Below are 22,199 nucleotides of genomic sequence, written 5' to 3' on the forward strand. Positions count from 1 at the left end.
TATTGCCATATTGTTTTTTTTTTTTTTTTAATTTGATTGAATTTGTTTTCAAAGATTTTGATAAAATTTCATAAATTAAGTGATACCAAAAGATAGCCTAGGTAATTTACGAAAAAAAAAAAATATATACGAGTGAGGGAGAATTTTCCATCATTTTAACGATAGATGCAATTTTCTCACAAATTGACTTCAAACACAAAAAAAAAAAATATTTGAGCACAATGCCAACACCTACAATTTTTGAAAACACATTGTAAAAAACCTAGAAGTTAATTCCTATTTGAAAAATTTAAATCAAGTTAATTTAATGAATGTTTTTGAAAAACTGCTCCAAATTCAGAATTAAAAACAAAACAAAAAATATTGAAAAAATTTAACATGTCTTTTTTAAGTAAAATTCAGTAATAAAATATGAAGTTTTTTGGCCATATTTATATTGTTATTTGAATTCAGAAAAGGAAATGTCAATACGTATTACAGTTTATAAAATACATTGAAAATTATTTCATTTTCAAAGCACTTTTTTTGGTTGAAGTTTTTTTCAAAGTTCAACATTAAAATTTTTATTTTTTATTCATTTAGCCACCTATATTGTTGAAGGTTAAATAGAGAAAGTTTGAAGGTCGTGTTTGTCAAAGTCTTAGACAAAATCAATTATTTCAATACAAAAAATCAATTTTTATCATCAAAATCCAATGACATTGAATTAATTTTTAACTTTTTTCAAAACTTTAGTATTATTACCTTTTCTTCTTCTGAATTGAACTTAAAGTATATTATGGCTTAAAAATAATTAAAAAAAATTATATCATATTTTATTACGAAAAAGTTTTAAAAAAGTGCTTTAATTTTTTTTTAGTAAAGTTTTTTTTTCTAAATTTTGAGTTTGAGCAACATTTTTTCAAAAAATCTTAATTTTATTTATTTCATTTAAAATTAACAGATAGAAATGAACTTCTAGCTTTTTAAAAATGTGTATTTAAATATTGAAGGTGTTGCCGTTGTGTTCATAATATTTTTTTTGTTTTTGTGTCTGTAGTCAATTTGTGAGAAAATTGAACCTATCGCTTAAATGATGGAAAACTACTTAGATAACACTGGTTTACAAAATTAAACTTTTTTTTGTTGCCAGAACAAAAATATACTTTTCTGAGGGTTTTCGGTGTGCTGAACTTGAATCCGAAGTCAACAAAATTCTAGCAGCTCCCGTTTTTGAGATATTACCGTTAGAAAGTGCAGCACTTCGGACCTTATTCTTTTATATAAGGAAAATTGTTTGAGCATATTTAGTAACGGTTTTTATAAGAACTATTTACCACCTTTTTAAATCTGTTTAAATCTCTCCGATATCTTTTTTACTTCCCGAGATATCCTCAGTTGTTTGATATTTTTAAAAATTTTATAATGTCATTATCTTCTTTATGATATATGAAGCCAAACCCACTGACTTCAGTTTAAGATATCTCGGGCAATACATAAGATATTGAAAAGATTTAAACAGGTATCGAAAGATGGGAAATAGTTCTTATAGAAACCGTTACTAAATATGCTCAAACAATTTTCCTTATACAATAGAATAAGGTCCGAAAAACTAAAAAAAACGTTTTTTTGCATTTTCCAACGGTAATATCTCAAAAACGGGAGCTGCTAGAATTTTTTTGACTTCGGATTCGAGTTCAGCACACAAAAACCTTCAGAAAAGTATATTTTTGTTCCGGCAACAGAACCCTTGTTAACCAGTGTAATCTTTTACTATCATTTAATTCATACAATTAAAAAAAAATTAATTTGTTCACAAATTAAATTTGTTCGATGAATTAAAGCGTTTAAGCTGCCTTATTCTCATTTGTATCCTGATCTAAATGGTTCACATAAGTCATTAACCTTTTTCCAATGTCAAATCACAAAAGTCATCACATCTTGGCAGTGATAAAATAAATCAATAAGAAAACTAACAAACTACCAATTCAATTATATTGGCAACAAAGTTTAACCAAAAAAAACTAAAAAAAAAACTATTCTCACATGTAATTTCCATCCCCTTTTTTCGTTTGTATAAATCCAATTCTGCTGACTATATTGAGCTCATCCCGCAACATGGTTTCATTGTTGTCTGTCTGACTTTGCATATAGATATCCCCCAAACAGTGAAAGACATCTGCACAATTTATTTGCCTATGCTCTCTAGTAACATAAACTTTGCCATTGCTAGATGCTCCAATAAATTGTTATCCCCCAAAAACTTTACGTGCGCTATTCGCTGGGACTGGCTGGCTGGATAGATGGTTCCTCTGATGGTTCCCCTCCTCCTTTGTCATTCTCAATTCAATTGAATTGTTGAAATTTTTATTAGAAACGCGCGAGAGTCCAATGTTGAAATATTATTTGCCTAACTATTGTGCAAAAGTTTTGCGAAATGTTTACCTACGGCTAACTTGCCTATTTGCATTTTTCATCATAGTTTGCGCTCAGCTCACCCAGAGCTTAGTTTTTTGTGTCCATATCGATCCACCAAAATCCGATGGATGCAACTTTACACAGCAACAACAACAAAAAAACGAATTGGAAACTTTTATCCCACCATGCAACTAAATCAAATGCAGCAAAAACCGAGGAATGAATTCAGCTTCAGCACTTCAGAAGCAGCAGCTGCTTTGACGCACTCTACTGTAGTGTATATATCCTGGAATCAGATTCGACAATAAAGTTGCAATTCGGTATCGGTATTGGGGAATTCGCTTTGTAATAACTAGATAACTTTGTGGGGGCAGATATGGAGGTTTTGAAATACAGAGACCGACCACCCATTTTCTGTACTGTGCTGCCGGTGAAAATGTTGTTTGAATTTAACATTCATTCGGTAGCGCGTCAGCGGCGGAAGCACACGGAAGGCATGAAATGAGTGAGGGCTCGAGAATTTATGATTTAGCCAATATTGAGTAGTGTGTGCGGATTGGATCAATTCAATCTGTACAACATAATATCATATAGTTTCTCATTTTGATGGAGCGCATTCTGTTTGCTTTTAAATGAAATTGAATTTTTAAAATAGACAAAATCCCAGATTGATGATGATGATGATGATGAGAATGATGGGATTAATGTTTGCTTTTAATATTGGTGAAATGTTTGTAGAGAACTAACTATATAAGAATGGACAAATGTTATTTATGTTATAGTTGAAGTTTTGTATCCTTTTCAAACTATTCTCTTTAAATGTTTAATAAGTTTCAAAGGTTTACTTAAACACCAGATGGAAACAATAGGTTTATTTGGAAGTGAGGTTTAAATGATTTAATTGTTGTGGTGGAAAATCAAGGTGTTGATAACTTTGAACGTAAAATTTTAAATTGAAATGATTGTGCATGAAATAAAAAACATTTTTGGTTTCTTTTTTCGGTTAACATTTTGTGTATCAAATTTGGAATAAATATTATGTATAGGTATCAATAATATAATTTTTGGTACACTTAAAAAGAATTTTTATTATTTTTTATTCAGATTTTTTGTATGTTTTTTTCGTAAACATACAAATGATACTCATACGCCACAGTGTCCATTTTTAGTTTGAACGACATAACGTAACCTAATGCCAAAACGAAAGAATTTTTGTTGACCATAAGATAGTTTTCAACCATAACTTCCCGCATAGAATTATAAGAATAACAATAATAATAAAGATAAAGAGCAAAGAAAAAACGCGGAATAAGAATGACAAAAAAATGTATTATTTTATTTTTTTTACTTTTACACAAAGAAGCTTGTAAGTGATTTTTGCGCGAGAATTTGCTTAAGGGCAATTATGATTCTATATTTTTAAACATGATTATGTACACCCTGACACCTTATTGACACCATGAAACCCTAATGTCTTTTAAACATTGATGAATTTTAATGCGCCCGAATGGCTCAAAAGTTTCGAAATAAAAACAAAAAATTATTCTATAAGTTTCAAGTCCCTATATTTTTTTCAGGAATTTTTAAAATACAGGGCACTTTAATAAACATTAGGGTGGGTGAAAAAACATTATTTTCGAATTTCTGTTCAATTTATCTATAACATTAACATTGAGAAATTTCAATTCGCTATCTTGAGTACCTACAGGAGGTTGCTGATATTTATAATAGTTTAATGTTTAGGTTTTTGGAAATTCGTAAACTTGATTTATTCATCTATCTTTGAATAGGAAATATATGTTTAATAATCCGTGCCTATTCGAAGAAGAAGCCTACCAACATACACGCATTTTTTTTTCTTTTTAAGTTCTGATTTTGAGGGCCAGTAAAGGACTTGTAAAAACAAGTGACTTCATTCAATTTACTTGATTCTAATTTTTAAAATAGCAATAATCTTCTAGGTTTTTAGAAATGTATGTTTTAAAATTGTAAGCGATGCCGTTCTGTTCAAATACTTTTACTTGCGATATAGGTACTATAGGGCAAGTTTAGGATTCGTAAAAAAATCGAACTCCAGTTAACAATTTTACGTGACATTACGATGATGGAGAATGCCAAAAAAGTGGGTCCGGCAATGTCTGTCTGTCTGTCTGTCTGTGTGTCTGTCTCTATCTGGAGCTGCAACCTAAACGAGTGAAGTGATTTTCTTCAAATTTGGTATTTAGCAGTTTTGGGTGATTCCCTAGAGGGGAAATTTGAATTTTATTTTTATGACCAAAACTAACGGTACCTGCCATATAACGGAAATAGAAAAGTTAATTTTTTTTTTAAAACGGCTCTAACGATATTGATTAAAATTTTTGTGTGAAGTATTACATATAAGAGCCAAATTTTGAAATTAAAAAAAAATATTTTTTGTACCGTTATTAACGGTACCTGTCATATAACGGTTTTTTTTATTTATGAATAACTCGTACAAGACTAATCCGCTTTCAACGAAAATTTGTATACAATAGCGTTTAAGTAAAGGTAATCTTAAAATTTAAGAATATTTTCAAAAAACACACTTTTGGATTTTTAAAAATATTTCAAAAATTTTTTTTCGATAAATCAATTTTTTGAAAACGATATGACGAAAAATCTTTAAATTTCGTTTTTATGTGTAAATTAATTATTTCTTCAAAATGGCATACCAACTTTTTTTTTAAAAATGTTAGAAAATTTTTATTTATAAAAAATTATTTTTTTAAAAAACGGCTACTACGATTTTCGAATTTTTTTTTCTAAAAATACCTTTTTATAAAAAATCAAATTTATAATTTTTTTAAATTTTAAATTTCTTGAATAAAAACAAAAAGCTTTAACATTAGAGTTACTTTAAGCATAAGAGCAAGTACGTGTGACCCCAGTCGTGCAATTTATTTTTTTGGTTTTGAAGTCAATTTGACAGATTGTTACTTACTTCCATATAGTTTTTATTTTTTTTTTTTTTAACCCGGAAAATTTTTTGATATCATTTACTTTATGAAGTTCTAAACAACATTTAGATCTAAAAAAACAATACGGCAATATCTGCAATTTTTAACCCATAATTAATGTTAAAGTATTTTTAATTACCGACGCTTGAAACCTTTAAATTATAAATACTTTTATGGTAGGTTTAACCAAAGATCATATAACTAGTAAAGATGTCGCACCTAGAACAAACTTCTGTGCTTGAAATTTTCTACCATCAGATTTTACCCATAGGTCCAAAACATGTATCCAAGAATTAAATTGTTGAGAAACATTTTAAAAATTTTCGATGACTGCGTAGAAAAGAGAGGGTTGATTTTTATAGATGAATTTATTTAATGGGAGGAAGCGAGATAGTAGTTAAATGTTGATACGAATAAGGAAAAGAAAAAAAAATACATTTGTCTGCGAGAATGTACCTATGAAATAATTTTTTTTTTGTTAAATTATTCAGGAAACTGATATTAACACATGATTCAAAATAATAATTTAAATAAGAATAATTTTAGATATGTATATATATGACATATTTATATATATATATTTTAGATATATATAGACAAATGTATTTTTTTTTTCTTTTCCTTATTCGTATCAACATTTAACTACTATCTCGCTTCCTCCCATTAAATAAATTCATCTATAAAAATTAACACTCTCTTTTCTACGCAGTCATCGAAAAATTTTAAAATGTTTCTCAACAATTTAATTCTTGGATACATGTTTTGGACCTATGGGTAAAATCTGATGGTAGAAAATTTCAAGCACAGAAGTTTGTTCTACGTGCGACATCTTTACTAGTTATATGATCTTTGGTTTAACGCTTTTTTAGCACTGACTATCGTATTAAAGGGCACATTTATGAAAAAGCTTATATTTAAAAGTAAGATCAATTTTTGCAAAAAGACTTTTTGTATTTATTAAAAAATATACCAAACATTGTTTTTTTAAAAAATCAATTTTTGGAAACGGTTAAAAAAAATTTTAAGAAAACATTTTGGAATATTTAAAAAGGTTTCGATGTTTTTCTATTGAAAAATAAGGGGTCGAACTACGACATACGTTCGTTAACGTATTGACGCTTTATGTCGCTATGATTTTCTTCTGATTAAATTGAGAGAGCAATAGTCAAAACGTTAACGAACGTATGCCGCAGTTCGACGCCAGTTTTTTTGAAAACGGATTGATGTTTTTTTTTATTTATCTTTATGTATAAGTGTTGATCAATATTTTCTTAAAAATGGCATACCATTGTTATTTTGGAATGTATACTTATAAAATTTGAATAGATACAAAATTATTTTTGACTTTTGAAAACATCCTACAAATCGATGAACCCCTGAAGCATACACGAAAAAGCGTGACTCATCCTCGCGTTCCACCTGAGTCTGTTAGCAATTAGGTTTAGGTTGCAATTTAATCATATACATATAGGTAGTCAGCAGTTTAGGTTCAGAGTGCAAGACTATTGAATGATTCGTCTTTTGCACCAGAGGTCGGGCTTCAAATCCCAGGACAGCACGATACTTCTTTTTACTTTTATTTTTCTTACAAATAAATTTTAAAACATGTTTTTCGCTTTTGTGCAATTAAAACAAATTCGTGAGATTATCACCTAAAATTATAGCCCGAAAACTTATAGGAACGAATTTATTCTTATGAAAACTGTCAAATAAATAATCTCAAATAAAAGCTTGTCCATTATTATACTAGGACCCGGTGTTTTTTCTTAGAATCTTGCCATGTTTATAAGATTAAATATTTTTCTATTTACGAGATAGCTGAAAAAGCCTAACTTAAATTAAAAAAACCCGCCATCCTTTAAGGCCGCTTGATTGAATTTCTTAATATCGGACAAAAAAAAAAAATACGACATCAATTTACATAATAAACTAAAAGACCATTATCGACCTTCTATCTACTTCTTTTTCTTCTTCTTCTTTCAAACAATTTTAATAAAATTCCAAACAAATTTTACTTAAGCTCTTAAGTCTCACAAACAAAATAAAGAAACGAAAAAAAGGATCATACAAAAAGCAAAAAAAAAAAAACTTTCAAAAGAATAAAATTAAATGGGGTGTGCAATAACTTGGCAAAGATTTACTTTATTTGATTTGGGGTAACAAAAACCAGCCTAACGTCTTGTCCTGACATATATTGTTGTTCAGCTGCTGCTGCTGGCCAGTGTCCACTTTATAAAGGTCCTTTTAAAGAAGAATATACAAAAAAAGGATACAAATAAAAGAAAAACTAAAACCGACAACACAAGAGACAACATTGTCCATGTCCAAAGTCCGTACACATTTCTCAAAAAAAAAAAAAAAAAACAAGCAACATTTTCTAAAATCTCTTGAGGAAGCTTTTTCCCTATCGACACCGAAAACCTTTTCATCGAAAGAAGTCCTTGTCAGTATAAGGACTGGGTCAACAATCCCAACAATTTGTGTTCTCTTTTTTGGCATCCTTTTCACTTTACTTTTTTTTTTTTTTGTTGAGAGAGAAAAATTTGCTTAAGTTATTTTTTATAATAAACGGGACGGATGAGAAAAGTTTGGAGTACAGTTTGAATTAAATTTCCTCAATCCCCCTTTGGCAAAAAATTTATCCTTTTCGTGGAAATGTAATTGACTGCCAAAGGATCCTCAAGGAAACTGACACAACCAGTTTTTTTTTTTTTTTTTTTCTAAGTAAAAACATAACAACTCACCCTTATCCACTTTACTTGCGGTGTTGGAGTTCCTTGGGCTTTACAATGAATCTTACCCACAGAGCCTAATTCCAAATTCTTCGATGTTGGCTGTGGGGCAAATTTCAACTGTTCAATTACAACCAATTCACCAGTTTCCGACGATATCGGACTATGTCCTTCAATGTAAATCTGACAATAATACTGTCCAGCATCGCTAGCTATGACCGATGAGAACATCAATGAGCCATTGGCACGATTGAGTGTTATCCGGAAGTCTTCACGGAGCATTGATTCCATATTCGGTTCGGCAGTAGTGGACGTTGAAACACCCAAATCGGTTTGACGGAAAACTTTACCATCCTTTCGCCATCTCAGTTGAACGGTTTGGCTACGATATTTCTCTGGCAACTGATACGTACAAGGTAGTTCGACGGGATCATTCTCCTTGGCTACCTGCTTTACGGATGGCTGCTGGCTAAAAGTAACATCTGAGACGGTAGCTTTGGCAGATTTATCGCCTCGCTTGCCACGACACAAGAAAACGTTTTTTGTCGAAGACGACGATTTATCGAGCTGTTTTTGACCTTTTTTACCATCGGTAAAACGTGGAATGCACCCAGAACCCGTCTGCGAATCAGTGCCAGCCCACTTGAGGATGTATCCTTTTTTACTCATCGCTCGTCCAGCTGGATTTGATGCAACGCATCGATAGAGTCCATTATCATAGACGGATGGACTTTTAATAAGCAGACGATTCCCGTCCAGATGGATGTTTTGAATTGAAGTTAATTTTTCACTATTACGAAACCATTCAATTTCAAGTTGGCCAGTGCCCTCGACATGGCATTTCAAGATTACTTCGTCCTTGCGGTTGGTCAGTAATTGAACGCTAGCTGTTTGTATCCCTGTAAAGAAAAAAATAAGAAGAAAAACATGAAAAGAAAGAGATACTAATCAATGTTGGAGGGGGTTGGGGAGTATAATGGTGGAAGTGCGGGTGAAAGTTTTCAAATTAACTGAAAAGTAATCAAGTTTTGGAGGGTTTTGAACGGAAGTGGCCATTTTCTTGTGATTGTGTGTGTATTTTTTTTTTTTTTTTTTTGTGAAACTTCATTTCCGAGTAATCTGCCACCGCTTCTGTTCATGATTCTATCAACCCCAATTTGCATTGATTAAGGTTGGCATTGGCAGGGGGATGATTGTTGAAAGATTCTATTTTGAATAATATTTTCTATAGATAGGATGGAAATGATGTGATTTTGAGAGACCCTTTTGTCCATGTTTTTTCGTTTGCCACTTTTTGTTCGTTTTGCTGGCTTGTTTGGTAGGTTGTAGGAAGGAAGGAAGTTTGTATATAAGAAAAAAGGTATAGGAATTTTATACAATAATAGTCTTTCAGGTAATATTAACCAGGTTGTTTTGAAGGTATTTATTTACATTGTTTGTTTTTCTGTTTGTTCAGATTTTAATGAAATTATTTTCAATCTGAAAAAAATTTTTTTTTGTGTATATTGATACCTTTTAAATTTATGAATTTTTACATGGGATAAAAGGTGTTAAATATATTTTTCTATGTGAAATATTTTGGGAAAATACATATTTTTCTTATTGCTACAATGGAAAAGATTCATAGTTAGTAAAGTGAATGCAAATTTTTAAGTTTTATTCTCTTAACTGAAATGCTTTAAAAAAAAGTTTCAAAATCTATTTCGCAAAACAATATCTACACATTAAAAAAGGTTATTGCAAATAAAAAATGCTTCGCATTAAAAAAAAGGCAAGACTTTCACTTAGAGTTAAAGTTGCTAAAATTTTAAAGGCTTGTATAAAAACTTAGTTAATGTATTGTTTATATGTTAGGGTGGACCAGAAAATAGTTTTTTTTTTTTTATTTTTTTTTTGTTCTTATATGTTGTTTCTCTGAGAACACCAAAGTCACTCAATTTTTTAAGGTATCGATTTTATCAAAAAAAAAAATATGTTTTATTCGTATTTATTATTTTTAACAAAGTAAAAATTCATTTCTAAAATAAACACAAGAGGGCATATACCCTGTGGGCAGTTATGGTAAATAACAATATTTACGTTGCTGATAGTTGTTTGATTTGTATTTCAATGGAAATAATGTACAAATCTGTATGTATGCATTTATCTTTTTTGAACCTTTTTTAAAAGATAGAAGGCAAATGTGTTGGGATTTAAACTTGAAAAAATACTGTAATTTTAAACAACAGTTATTATGTAATAAAATTGCGCGACCTTAAAAAATCACTTAAAAATTGAGTAAATATGGTTTTCTCAAAGAAACAACATAAAAAAAGAAGAACAAAAAAACAAGAAAAACCCTAATGTACATTGGACATATATGAAAAAAAATTAATTAGAGATAATAAAATTAGTTTTTCAAAAGAAACACCTTTAATCAAATTTAGCTCTAAAACAATTATGCAATTTAATTTCTGTAAATGCCTATCAACGCATTAAAAAAATGTATCAAAATCGTTAGAGCCGTTTTTTTTTTAAACTAATTTTGTATAAATTAGTTAGTAACGATTTTCCAAACAAAACTTTCATTTAAAGATATACCTTGTCAAAAACTAGTACCTATCTACTTGAATTTTTTGATCAAAATCGTAGGAGCCGTTTTTGAGAAAATTGAACGTTTTCGAAATTGGTATTGGTTGCTATTGTTGCTCAAAAAAAATTAATTCCAAAAACTTCTCTGTAAAGCACCTAACAACTGCTATATAACAAGTTTGAAGTGGATCGGCCCAGTCGTTAAGGTTGCTCCTTATACAGACCGACAGACAGAATCTCGAGACCCACTTTTATCGCATTCAATATCATCGTAATGTCATGTTTTATTGTTATCTCAACTTTTAGTTGAATAGCTTATGTAAGGCCAAACAGTCAACATTGTAAGAAATTGGACGCATATTAAAAAAAAAAAAAACAAATATTTAATGCACTTATTTTGATTATTTCAATGCAGAAAATTTTTGATTTGCAATAATTTTTTAATGCAAAGTAGTTTTTTTTTATTCCAATGCATTTTTTTGTCCAATTGATATTTTTATAACCCTAGCTGTGTTTAAATAATACCGATTTTTATGATTTTTCTTTTTTTTAATTTTAGAAATTCAAAAATGGTTAAACATTCATGGATTTGAAATTTCCATTTTTTCGGAAATTTGTTAAGGTTGTTATTAAGACTTTTATGAAGAAACAACATTTTTGAAAATTTTGTTAAAATTAAACTGCGAGTACATAAAAATTTGTTTGAGAAAAGAGTCCTTTTAGGTGAAATGGACTTTTTCCACCGCTTTGAGTATTTTTCTACAAACCTTTTTTTTTTTTAATTTAAATAATCCAGAGCATTATTTTCTTGAAATAATTTGAAATAATTTCGATTAAAGATTGTTTTATGTAATATTTGAAGTTGTTCTAATAAAACTGCAACACCGGAATTTCTCAAAAAAGTCGTATAACGAAAAAATGTTCAGTCCATTTTATTTTCCAAAAAATATGAGAATGAGATTTTCATATGTAAAAAATTTTTGTTTCGAACAACTGATTTCTATGAATTTTTGCTTTCCAGTTTTAAGTTTAAACTCCAAAATATTAATATTAAAAACTAGACGGTTCTTTCAAACATATAAATACTAAAAAAGATTTAAAAATTAAACAAAATTTCTACGAACTTCACTTATATTAATATCTGTCCTGCTTGAATTGCGTAGTTTATTAGATATTAATTACAAAAAGTTAACTTTCATTGACGTATTACTTCTATTTATCCTTGAACTATATCTACAATGTTATACTACGTCCAAGAATTCAAATAAATTTTGGTAATTTTCCAACACAAAACCCTTTCCCAACTTACTTGCTATCTAACTGTTCAAATGAAGCAAGCAAATTAAAATCCTTTAATAAAATCCAGCTTTGGTTTAATAACAAAAATAAAAAAAAAAATCCGTATCCCTTTCAATTCTTTTTTTTTTTATTGCTGTGATTACTCAAATCTGCGAAATCCCTGTGAACAAAGTAAATAAAAGTGAATACACATCGAAATTATTATTATCCCTCGCCAAATATCAAGTAAAAAAAAAAATATATAATCCTCAAAATATCCTGACAAAAATCCACTTAGACAAAACTTTTTCAATGTCGTTATTGTTTTTGTATAGCAACAGCAGAGTCCGCGATGGAGCTTTTATTGCACACAGAAAGAAATGTGGACACAAATCAAAAGAAATTTTGAAAAATTGAGTTTTTTAAAAAAATTAAAAAAAAACTGAAAAATTAAAGATTCTTTAAAAACCGTTGCAAGTTACAATTTAAAGTTTTTAATATTCGTAAGATACAAAAGACTTTGAAGTGCTTCAAGGCAGAAATGTCAAATTTGAAGGATATTAAACAAAATTTTGTGATATTGTGTCTTTTTGACTACTTTTTAAACGAAAACTCACAAATTTTAAATACTTAAGGGCTAGACATCAAAAATGTGTCAGAAATTGTATTTTAAAAAGTCCAGACAAATTCAAAGGAAGTACTCGAACAGAACTAGACATTTTTTGTCAGTGCAGTTTTCCCCCATTTGGTCGTGTTTTTATTTTTTTTTTTTTTTTGAAAAAGCATTAACTTTCCCCGTGGGTATAAATTTCTCTCTTTTGTTTGACTTTTGTCGGCGATTATTATTTCTGTCTGCAGGGAAAAATGACAAAAAAAGGGTAAATGACTGGGCTTCACGTATTTTTGTTGAAGATTTCGGCGGATTTCTGTTTTTTTTTTTTTCGTTCAATTTTAAATCATTGATGACGCACGCATCATTAGGTTTCTTCGAAATTATTAAATTATTTATTTCACTATGGGGAAGTACCCACTCTTTTATTGTTGTTATTTACTTGTTAATTTTCTTATTCGAGCTTGAAACCTTAGAGAAGAGGTTATAAAATACAAAACATTAAATCGCAAATATAATTATTGCAGTATTTTATGCTCAATGAAATTTGAGTTTTGAACTCAGAAAACTAATTACGTTTTCTTGGCTTCGCTCACAGAATCACGTACAAAATGGATTTATGCCTTAATCTTTCTGCGCGAAAAGAAAGAGGTAAAAGGTTTGATTCCATTAAGATTTAATGGTAAATAATAATTTATGATTTTTTATTTCTTTTTCTTTTTACTATCCCTCGAGATGAAGAATTATATTTCTTCATTTTATTTATTCTATATTTAGAATTTTTATTTGATTTGTTTTATTTTAAAATTTAAGTCAGTACAGTTAAATTATCTAGAATTAGAAAAAAAGATTACCCTTGGGATGATACTCATTACGTGATTCCTATGAATAAATTCTAAATGTGGATAATTGGGAGTGTAAAATTTCTTATTAATTGGACGGACAGAAATATTTTATTTTTGAAAATACATACAAAATTCTTGAAAATATTTATTTCTTAAAGATTTGACGTCATAACAGATTTAAGTAAAAACTGAACAAAGTCAAGAGGGTTAAAAACCGGACAATGTAACTCATTCATGCTCAAAATGTACAAGTCGTGCACAAACTATTTCATTTTAAATAATTATGTTGCCGAAAAAATGTGTGGTAATAAGATAAATCTAACTTGCCTACCGTATACCAAAAAGATTGGTTAATGAAAGTTTATACTTAACCTTAACGCTGTCTTCCAAAAATAATCAATAAAATTATGAGTTTTCGAGTGAAGGAAAAAAATAAAATTCTAACTTTTTAGTAAAAATGTGGCTATGATTCGTACGTGGTGTTACTGAATACCTGATCATTTTTATCAAAAAAACAAAACCGACTTATATGGATCGTAACTTAGATTTATAGTTTTCTTATCGATTTTATGTTTAGAACTGGACGAGTTTGAAATGGGACCACACTGGAAGCACCAGCTTCCAAATACATAAAATTGATATCAGTTTACTCAGTCGAAAAATATGAGGTAACAAACATAAAACAAGATGAATTGAGAACCTCCGCCTTTTGGAAGTCGGTAAAAAAGTAAACCAAGACGATATAGTTGGATCCCTTGCGTTTTAAATTTTGCTTTTATTTTAAAACATCTCCCTATAATTTGGAGTTTTTTGTTCAAAGTCATCTTTCCAAAATTTTCAGAACTTTCTAGGATTGTAGTTTGCTCGGGAATTTAGAAGGTTCAGTTCAAATTTTAGTGTCTCTATATCTCCATAGTTTCCCAATTTTTGTGAGCAGTTGTTCCGTTCTAATTGAACTTGAAATACTCAAGACTAGGGGTGTGCTTAAGATCGATTTTTGAAAATCATTGAGCAGCATATAAAAAGAGCATCTATTAAAAGCTGCTATTTTATCACTCTTTAATTAGGAGTTAACGCCGCAAGCAACTCATTAAATTTCTTTCTCATTTGAAATATGATTGAAAATATTGAAAAAAAAATAAATAAAATGAAATGAAAGTGACCATTTTCGATACCTATTTTTAATAAGAAATAACTCCTTAAATGTCTGCACTGGTATTTTAAAACGGTCTTCTTTGCTTCGTTATCATCGTAGTAAACATTTCTCTACACATTGCCTTTTTCATCTTTATTCAAATTATATTTATTAGATACATATGAAGAACAGAATGCTCTCAAAAAAGCAGTGAAATATTAAAGAGCAGAGAACAATTTCTGAAAAAGAGCAGTGAAGTTACAAAGAACAGAATAAAACCAGTGAAATTTTAATAAGCATAGAATATTTAAAAAAAAAAGAAAAAAAGAAAAAAAAGAACACAGTAAATTGGATTGGGTTAGACTTTGGGTTCTGAGCAGCGATATTAAAGAGCAATCGTAACTGTTTTCTGCTCAGTGGAAGAGTAGAGTGATTGAGAGCAGCTATTGCCCAAGCTCTACTCAAGACCTAATTCAGTTATGAATTCCATAGCCACAGCACAGTTATCAGTGAAATGGAGAATTCCAGGTGTTAATGAACTAAGCCTAAAGCCATAACATCTGACTAAAATTTGTCTATCTGACTGCAACATCTGCTTTTACGAATGAAAAAGCTCTTGTTAACTTAAAATTCTCGAGATCAGGAGAGCTAAAGCTAATCTTTCCCACGAAAGGACTAACTTGAGCTTTTAACTATAAAAACATAAGTTAAAGCCTTTTACTACAAATATATAATCATTTTAAAGTTTATTCGTTAAATACTAACGATATACATAAGTACATTTTCTTAAAATTAAAATTACATATATAGGTATTATATTATTACAAAACTAAAAGAAAAACTTACATATAATGTACATTATGGGTTATTTTGAATAAAGAATATTTTTTTAAAGTTAAGTGATTTTATATTTTCAATGCTGGAGTTATTTATATTTGAATTTTTATTGTAAATATTGATTAAAAGATTTAAAGGGCTATTAGCACCGTAGTTTGATCTACTGAAAATGTTAGAAATTGGCAACTGCCTTCTCAAGCTATACTGACTAGCAATGAAATTTAATCGACAGAGGATCGATGGAGCTGAAATCGATCCATTTATTATCCCGACAATAAAACAAAATTGTAGATACGCTCTGTGACTGGTAAGAAATGGAAGATTTATTAGATTAATACGTTGAGCGTAAGGTGGCAAGTTAATTCGATTTGACCATGGTAGAAATCTTAAGCAAAATCTCATAAATCTTCTTTGAACGGACTCCAATCTATTTATATGAACCGCATAATATGGCGCCCATATAACGCAACCATATTCTAAAATGGATCTTACGAATGAGACATAAAGAGTTTTTAAAATGTAAGGGTCACGAAATTCCCGAGCAAATCTTTTGATAAAACCAAGAGTCATGTTAGCTTTTTTAATAATGTAGTCAAAATGGTCAGTAAAAGTTAATTTTGAGTCCAATACTATCCCAAGGTCAGTGAAACTAGACAAATTAGTTAGTGGTGATAGATTAATCGCATAATTATAGACAATCACATTTTTTTTGCGTGTAAAACACATTGTTTTACACTTGTCAATATTTAAAACTAAGCCATTAATATTGCACCATTCCCAAAAACGTTGAAGGTCTCTTTGTAAAAGATCACAGTCATTTGCAGAGTTGACTGTACGAAAAATTTTTACATCATCAGCATATATAAGAGACAAAGAATTTACTAGGACAGACGGAAGATCATTAATAAATAGTACAAATAATAACGGGCCAAGATGGCTACCCTGAGGTACACCAGAGTTAACAGTAAAACATTTAGAACGTTCACTCTTAAAATCAACACTATATAACCTATCTTTTAGATATGAAGATACCCATAAAACAAATCTGTCGTTAAGACCCATATTTTGCAGTTTTTTTAAAAGTATATTGTGGCTTAGTTTGTCAAATGCTTTGCTGAAGTCAGTGAAAATACAGTCAACTTGTTGTTTTTTTTCAAACGCGTCAATACAGTATGTAGTAAACTGTAACAAATTTGTAATAGTGGATCTCTTTTTAACAAAGCCATGTTGGTTGTCACATAAAACGGAGGAACAGTGAAAAGACAAAACATCACAAATAATAGATTCAAACATTTTGGGTATAGCAGATAGTTTAGCTATTGGCCTATAATTTAGAACTAAATTTTTTTTACCTTTCTTATGAGTTGGAATAAGGAATGCATTTTTCCAAAGTGTCGGGAATTTACAGGTAATTATAGACTGGTTAAAAAGTAAAAACAACGGATACGACATATATATTGCACATTTTTTTAACATAAAAGCGGGGAAACCATCAGGACCAGGATTTAAACAATCGTCTAATTTTTTAATATATTCTAAGATAGTTGCCTCAGAAATAGAAAAGTTAATATTACTAAGATGTAAAAACTCATTAACAGTAGAGGTATTGTAAGTATCACAAGAAGAAGATTTTTCAAAAGCAGACTGGAAATATTCGGCAAACATATTTGCAATGTCCTCTGGGTAATGACTTTCTGCATTTTGGTAGCTCATATTAGTTGGGTAACCATCACATTTTCTTTTACGATTTACATATTTCCAAAAATTTTGTGGATTAGATTTAAGATTATCTTCAGTTCTAAGTATAAAGTCCGAATAAAGAAAATTGGAGTAGTTGATAAATTCATCTTTAAGTCTAGTATATTCATTTTGAGCTTCAATACTCCAGGATCGATTTAACTTCACCCACGCTTTGTTTCTTTTATTTTTAATAGTTTTAATATGTTGATCAAACCACGGTGGAGTATTACTTAAATTTCTTATTTTTCGTAACGGAATGGTCTCTAAAAAACAATCAAACATGATTTTATAAAAACGAAAGACCATTTCATCGAAACTAATATTTAAAAACAAGATGTTCCAATTAATACCATCCAATAAGCGGAAGAGTTCAGAAAAATTACATTTTTTAAAGTTGAATTCATGCATATTCTTTCAATGATAACTTACATTATTAATATTTAAGTTTAACGAAATAGATAATGCAGGATGTTGTCGATCTTCATCAATGAGCTTCGTATCGGCGAGTAATGTAGTTCCATCAGAATTATTAAGGTCAGAAAAGTATACCAGGTCTAAAATTTTACCAAATCGGTTTTTGACATTGTTTAATTGATTTAGTCCGAATGAAGTCATTCCATCGATTAAAAGAACTTCGTTGTTGCTCGATGCATTGATGGCATGATAAGATTCATGTTCCGATGATATAGCCCGTTCAAGATTTGGCAAATTAAAGTCGCCAATTACAAGAAGTTCATCTGCAGGTTCAATTTTTTCATTTATAGATTCTAAGCAATCAAAAAGTTTGTTGTAGACATCACTGGTAGAAGAAGGCGGTATATAGCAAGCAACCACATATAAATGACCAGACGAAGTTGATATTTTTACACAAATTATTTCGAGGTTGGAGTCCAAAAAATCATCGACGAGATTACAAAACAAATTATTGCGTACGGCTATTAACAAACCTCCTCCAACAGTAACTATATTGGGGTCATTATGACGATCACGACGAAAAATTTGAAAATTGGAATCAAATAATTCAGTGTCAGCAAAAGATGAATTCAGCCATGTTTCTGTTAGTATTAGAACATCATGGGGAATATTATTTACATTATTATAGACCTTGTTGGTCTTTGTCCGGAGGCCGTTTACATTCTGGTAGTAAATCAGTAGTTTTTGTAGCTGCTTTGGTTGAGGCGCATTGTCAATCGATTTTGAAAATGGTGAGAGTTATAATTGGATCGTCTATTTTGATACTCATGCATGACTATTCCATTCGGCCAAAACGAACTCGAGTTTAGAAGGTAGAAAACTGAGTCTGGAAGTTTAATTTTAAACGATGAATATTTAGAATAATTGGATTATAGGTACAAATACGTTACTGTGCTGGGTGGGAATCAATGAAACCAAATCATTGTTCCCTATTTGTGTTGATGTCAAAAACCACGTCTGATTTAAATATATATGCAGTTTAAAATATATTTTATCAGTAAAATGATTACTCATCTAAAACTTGCACAAAACCAAAAACCTTTTACCAGGAAACATTAAAAAAAACTCTCACAAAAACCTGTGTTTCCTTCTTTAGAATAATTTTTTCTTTTATTTATTTCAACGAGGATTTTCTAAAATATTTATTGCTTCACTACAAGCAATGCATCACAAGTTGAACCCGTATTTCATTTCTGTTACTGTGTTATAGGCAATTCTATCCGAATCCGAACCAAACTTTGGTGGTTGAATAAACTTGGGTTTGTTTTTTTACTTCTTCCTTCCTTTCCCCTTTTTATTCGTAGCAATGTTACGGAAGAATGCCCAATAGAAATTAAATTGGATAGTCACGAATTGAAATGGGACTTTTTTTTTCCTTGTTGGACTGTTTTTTTGCTTTTTTTTTTTTTTGAAGTTCCAAGCGTTGAGGAATTATACCCTGTAGCCATTAATTTTATTTTCATTCAAAGGATTTTTGTCAACCATTCATTGCCGCGTGTACAACGAGTACCTATATGTTGTGTTTTTTTGTTTTGTTTTGAATGAAAGCGTGTGCCAATATTGTGGAATATACCTTTCGTATAAAAAGTACCAAAAAAGGGTTGCTAGCTGCTATCTCGGAATCCTTCGGGATAAGGCAATTTTAGAAATTGCGCACAAGTTTTGTTTTAAAAGGGGTTTCATGTGTACTCGAGTTATAGAGAGTAGGTAGCTATATTTATTGTCATCTAAAGGAGGAAACTTTAGAGTGTGTTGCGGTGTTGCTTTTGAAATACGATATTAGAGAGGAACATTGTTGGTTTTTGATACTTTCATTTTATCCTTCGAGCCAGAAAGTTAAAATATTTAAAATAACATTTGCCAGAGGCAGCAAATAAGGCATATAATATTACGTATTTGAAGTGTGAGTATGAGTATCTAGTACTTCGTTTACGTACATAGCCTTGGGGTTAAATAAATTTTAACTACGAAATGTTTTTATTTTATCAACAGTTTTTAGCTTTTGGCAGTAATAGTCGTAGTTTTTAGAATTTAATTGTATTTGGTTAAGATGATAGAAATAGAGAAAAAATGTATGATGATTGCACTCATTTGTACACAAAGAAAAAAGGGCACCTTAAAACAAGATAATGGCCACCATAAATCCCACTCATTTAAAACAACAAGATTTCCGTTTAAAATAATTGGAAATCGCTTAAATTGAACTTCATTTCACTTCAGTCTTAAAAACCTGACATATTAAAAAAAACTTTAGTCGTCGACTTTAGTGGTCGACTTTAATCGTCGACTTAAGTCGTCGACTTTAGTCGCCGACTTTAGTGGTCGACTTTAGTCGTCCACTTTAGTAGTCGACTTTAGTCGTCTACTACTTTTGACTTTTGTCATTGACTTTTGTCGTCGACTTTTGTCGATGACATTTGTCGTCGACTTTTGTCGATGACATTTGTCGATGACATTTGTCATCGACTTTTGTCATCGACTTTTGTCGTCGACTTTTGTCATCGACTTTTGTCGTCGACTTTTGTCATCGACTTTTGTCATCGACTTTTGTCGTCGACTTTTGTCATTGACTTTTGTCGTCGACTTTTGTCGATGACATTTGTCATCGACTTTTGTCGTCGACTTTTGTCGTCGACTTTTGTCATCGACTTTTGTCGTCGACTTTTGTCGTCGACTTTTGTCGTCGACTTTTGTCATCGACTTTTGTCATCGACTTTTGTGGTCGACTTTTGTCATTGACTTTTGTCGTTGACTTTTGTCATCGACTTTTGTCATCGACTTTTGTCGTCGACTTTTGTCGTCGACTTTTGTCGTCGACTTTAGTCGTCGACTTTAGTCGTCGACTTTTGTCGTCGATTTTTGTCATCGACTTTTGTCGTCGACTTTTGTCATCGAATTTTGTCATCGACTTTTGTCGTCGACTTTTGTCGTCGACTTTTGTCATGGACTTTTGTCGTCGACTTTTGTCGTCGACTTTTGTCATCGACTTTTGTCGTCGACTTTTGTCGTCGACTTTTGTCATCGACTTTTGTCGTTGACTTTTGTCGTCGACTTTAGTCGTCGACTTTTGTCATCGACTTTTGTCGTCGACTTTTGTCGTCGATTTTTGTCATCGACTTTTGTCGTCGACTTTTGTCATCGACTTTTGTCGTTGACTTTTGTCGTCGACTTTAGTCGTCGACTTTTGTCATCGACTTTTGTCGTCGACTTTTGTCATCGACTTTTGTCGTCGACTTTTGTCATCGACTTTTGTCGTCGACTTTAGTCGTCGACTTTTGTCATCGACTTTTGTCGTCGATTTTTGTCATCGACTTTTGTCGTCGACTTTTGTCGTCGACTTTTGTCGTCGACTTTTGTCGTCGACTTTTGTCGTCGACTTTTGTCGTCGACTTTTGTCGTCGACTTTTGTCATCGACTTTTGTCATCGACTTTTGTCGTCGACTTTAGTCGTCGACTTTTGTCATCGACTTTTGTCGTCGGTTTAGTCTTCGACTTTTGTCGTCGACTTTTGTCATCGACTTTTGTCGTCGACTTTAGTCATCGACTTTTGTTGTCGACTTTTGTCATCGACTTTTGTCGTCGACTTTTGTCATCGACTTTTGTCATCGACTTTTGTCGTCGACTTTAGTCGTCGACTTTTGTCATCGACTTTTGTCGTCGGTTTAGTCTTCGACTTTTGTCGTCGACTTTTGTCATCGACTTTTGTCGTCGACTTTTGTCATCGACTTTTGTCGTCGACTTTTGTCATCGACTTTTGTCGTCGACTTTTTTCGTCGACTTTTGTCGTCGACTTTTGTCGTCGACTTTTGTCATCGACTTTTGTCATCGACTTTTGTCGTCGACTTTAGTCGTCGACTTTTGTCATCGACTTTTGTCGTCGGTTTAGTCTTCGACTTTTGTCGTCGACTTTTGTCATCGACTTTTGTCGTCGACTTTAGTCATCGACTTTTGTTGTCGACATTTGTCATCGACTTTTGTCGTCGACTTTTGTCATCGACTTTTGTCATCGACTTTTGTCGTCGACTTTTGTCATCGACTTTTGTCGTCGACTTTTGTCGTCGACTTTTGTCGTCGACTTTTGTCATCGACTTTTGTCATCGACTTTTGTCGTCGACTTTTGTCGTCGACTTTTGTCGTCGACTTTTGTCATCGACTTTTGTCGTCGAGTTTTGTCGTCGACTTTTTTCGTCGACTTTTGACGACTTTTGTCGATGACTTTTGTCATCGACTTTTGTCGTCGAATTTTGTCGTCGACTTTTGTCGTCGACTTTTGTCGTCGACTTTTGTCGTCGAGTTTTGTCGTCGTCGTCGACTTTTGTCGTCGACTTTTGTCGTCGACTTTTGTCGTCGACTTTTGTCGTCGACTTTTGTCGTCGACTTTTGTCATCGACTTTTGTCGTCGACTTTTGTCATCGACTTTTGTCGTCGACTTTTGTCATCGACTTTTGTCGTCGACTTTTTTCGTCGACTTTTGTCGTCGACTTTTGTCATCGACTTTTGTCATCGACTTTTGTCGTCGACTTTAGTCGTCGACTTTTGTCATCGACTTTTGTCGTCGGTTTAGTCGTCGAGTTTTGTCGTCGACTTTTTTCGTCGACTTTT

At 31.2% G+C, this 22,199-nt stretch overlaps 1 protein-coding gene across 2 annotated transcripts in view; it reads right to left on the reverse strand.

The window, feature by feature from the left end:
- Positions 1-22,199, reverse strand: part of LOC129917784 (tyrosine-protein kinase-like otk) — a 120,618-nt gene that overhangs the window by 12,841 nt on the left and 85,578 nt on the right. For both annotated transcript variants that reach the window (XM_055997926.1, XM_055997927.1), the window contains exon 4: positions 8,120-9,006. In XM_055997926.1, the coding sequence (XP_055853901.1) occupies positions 8,120-9,006 (887 nt within the window). The remainder of the gene's footprint in view (positions 1-8,119; positions 9,007-22,199) is intronic.

Source organism: Episyrphus balteatus, chromosome 4 (assembly GCF_945859705.1).
Source record: "Episyrphus balteatus chromosome 4, idEpiBalt1.1, whole genome shotgun sequence".
NCBI classification, from domain to species: Eukaryota; Metazoa; Arthropoda; class Insecta; order Diptera; family Syrphidae; genus Episyrphus; species Episyrphus balteatus.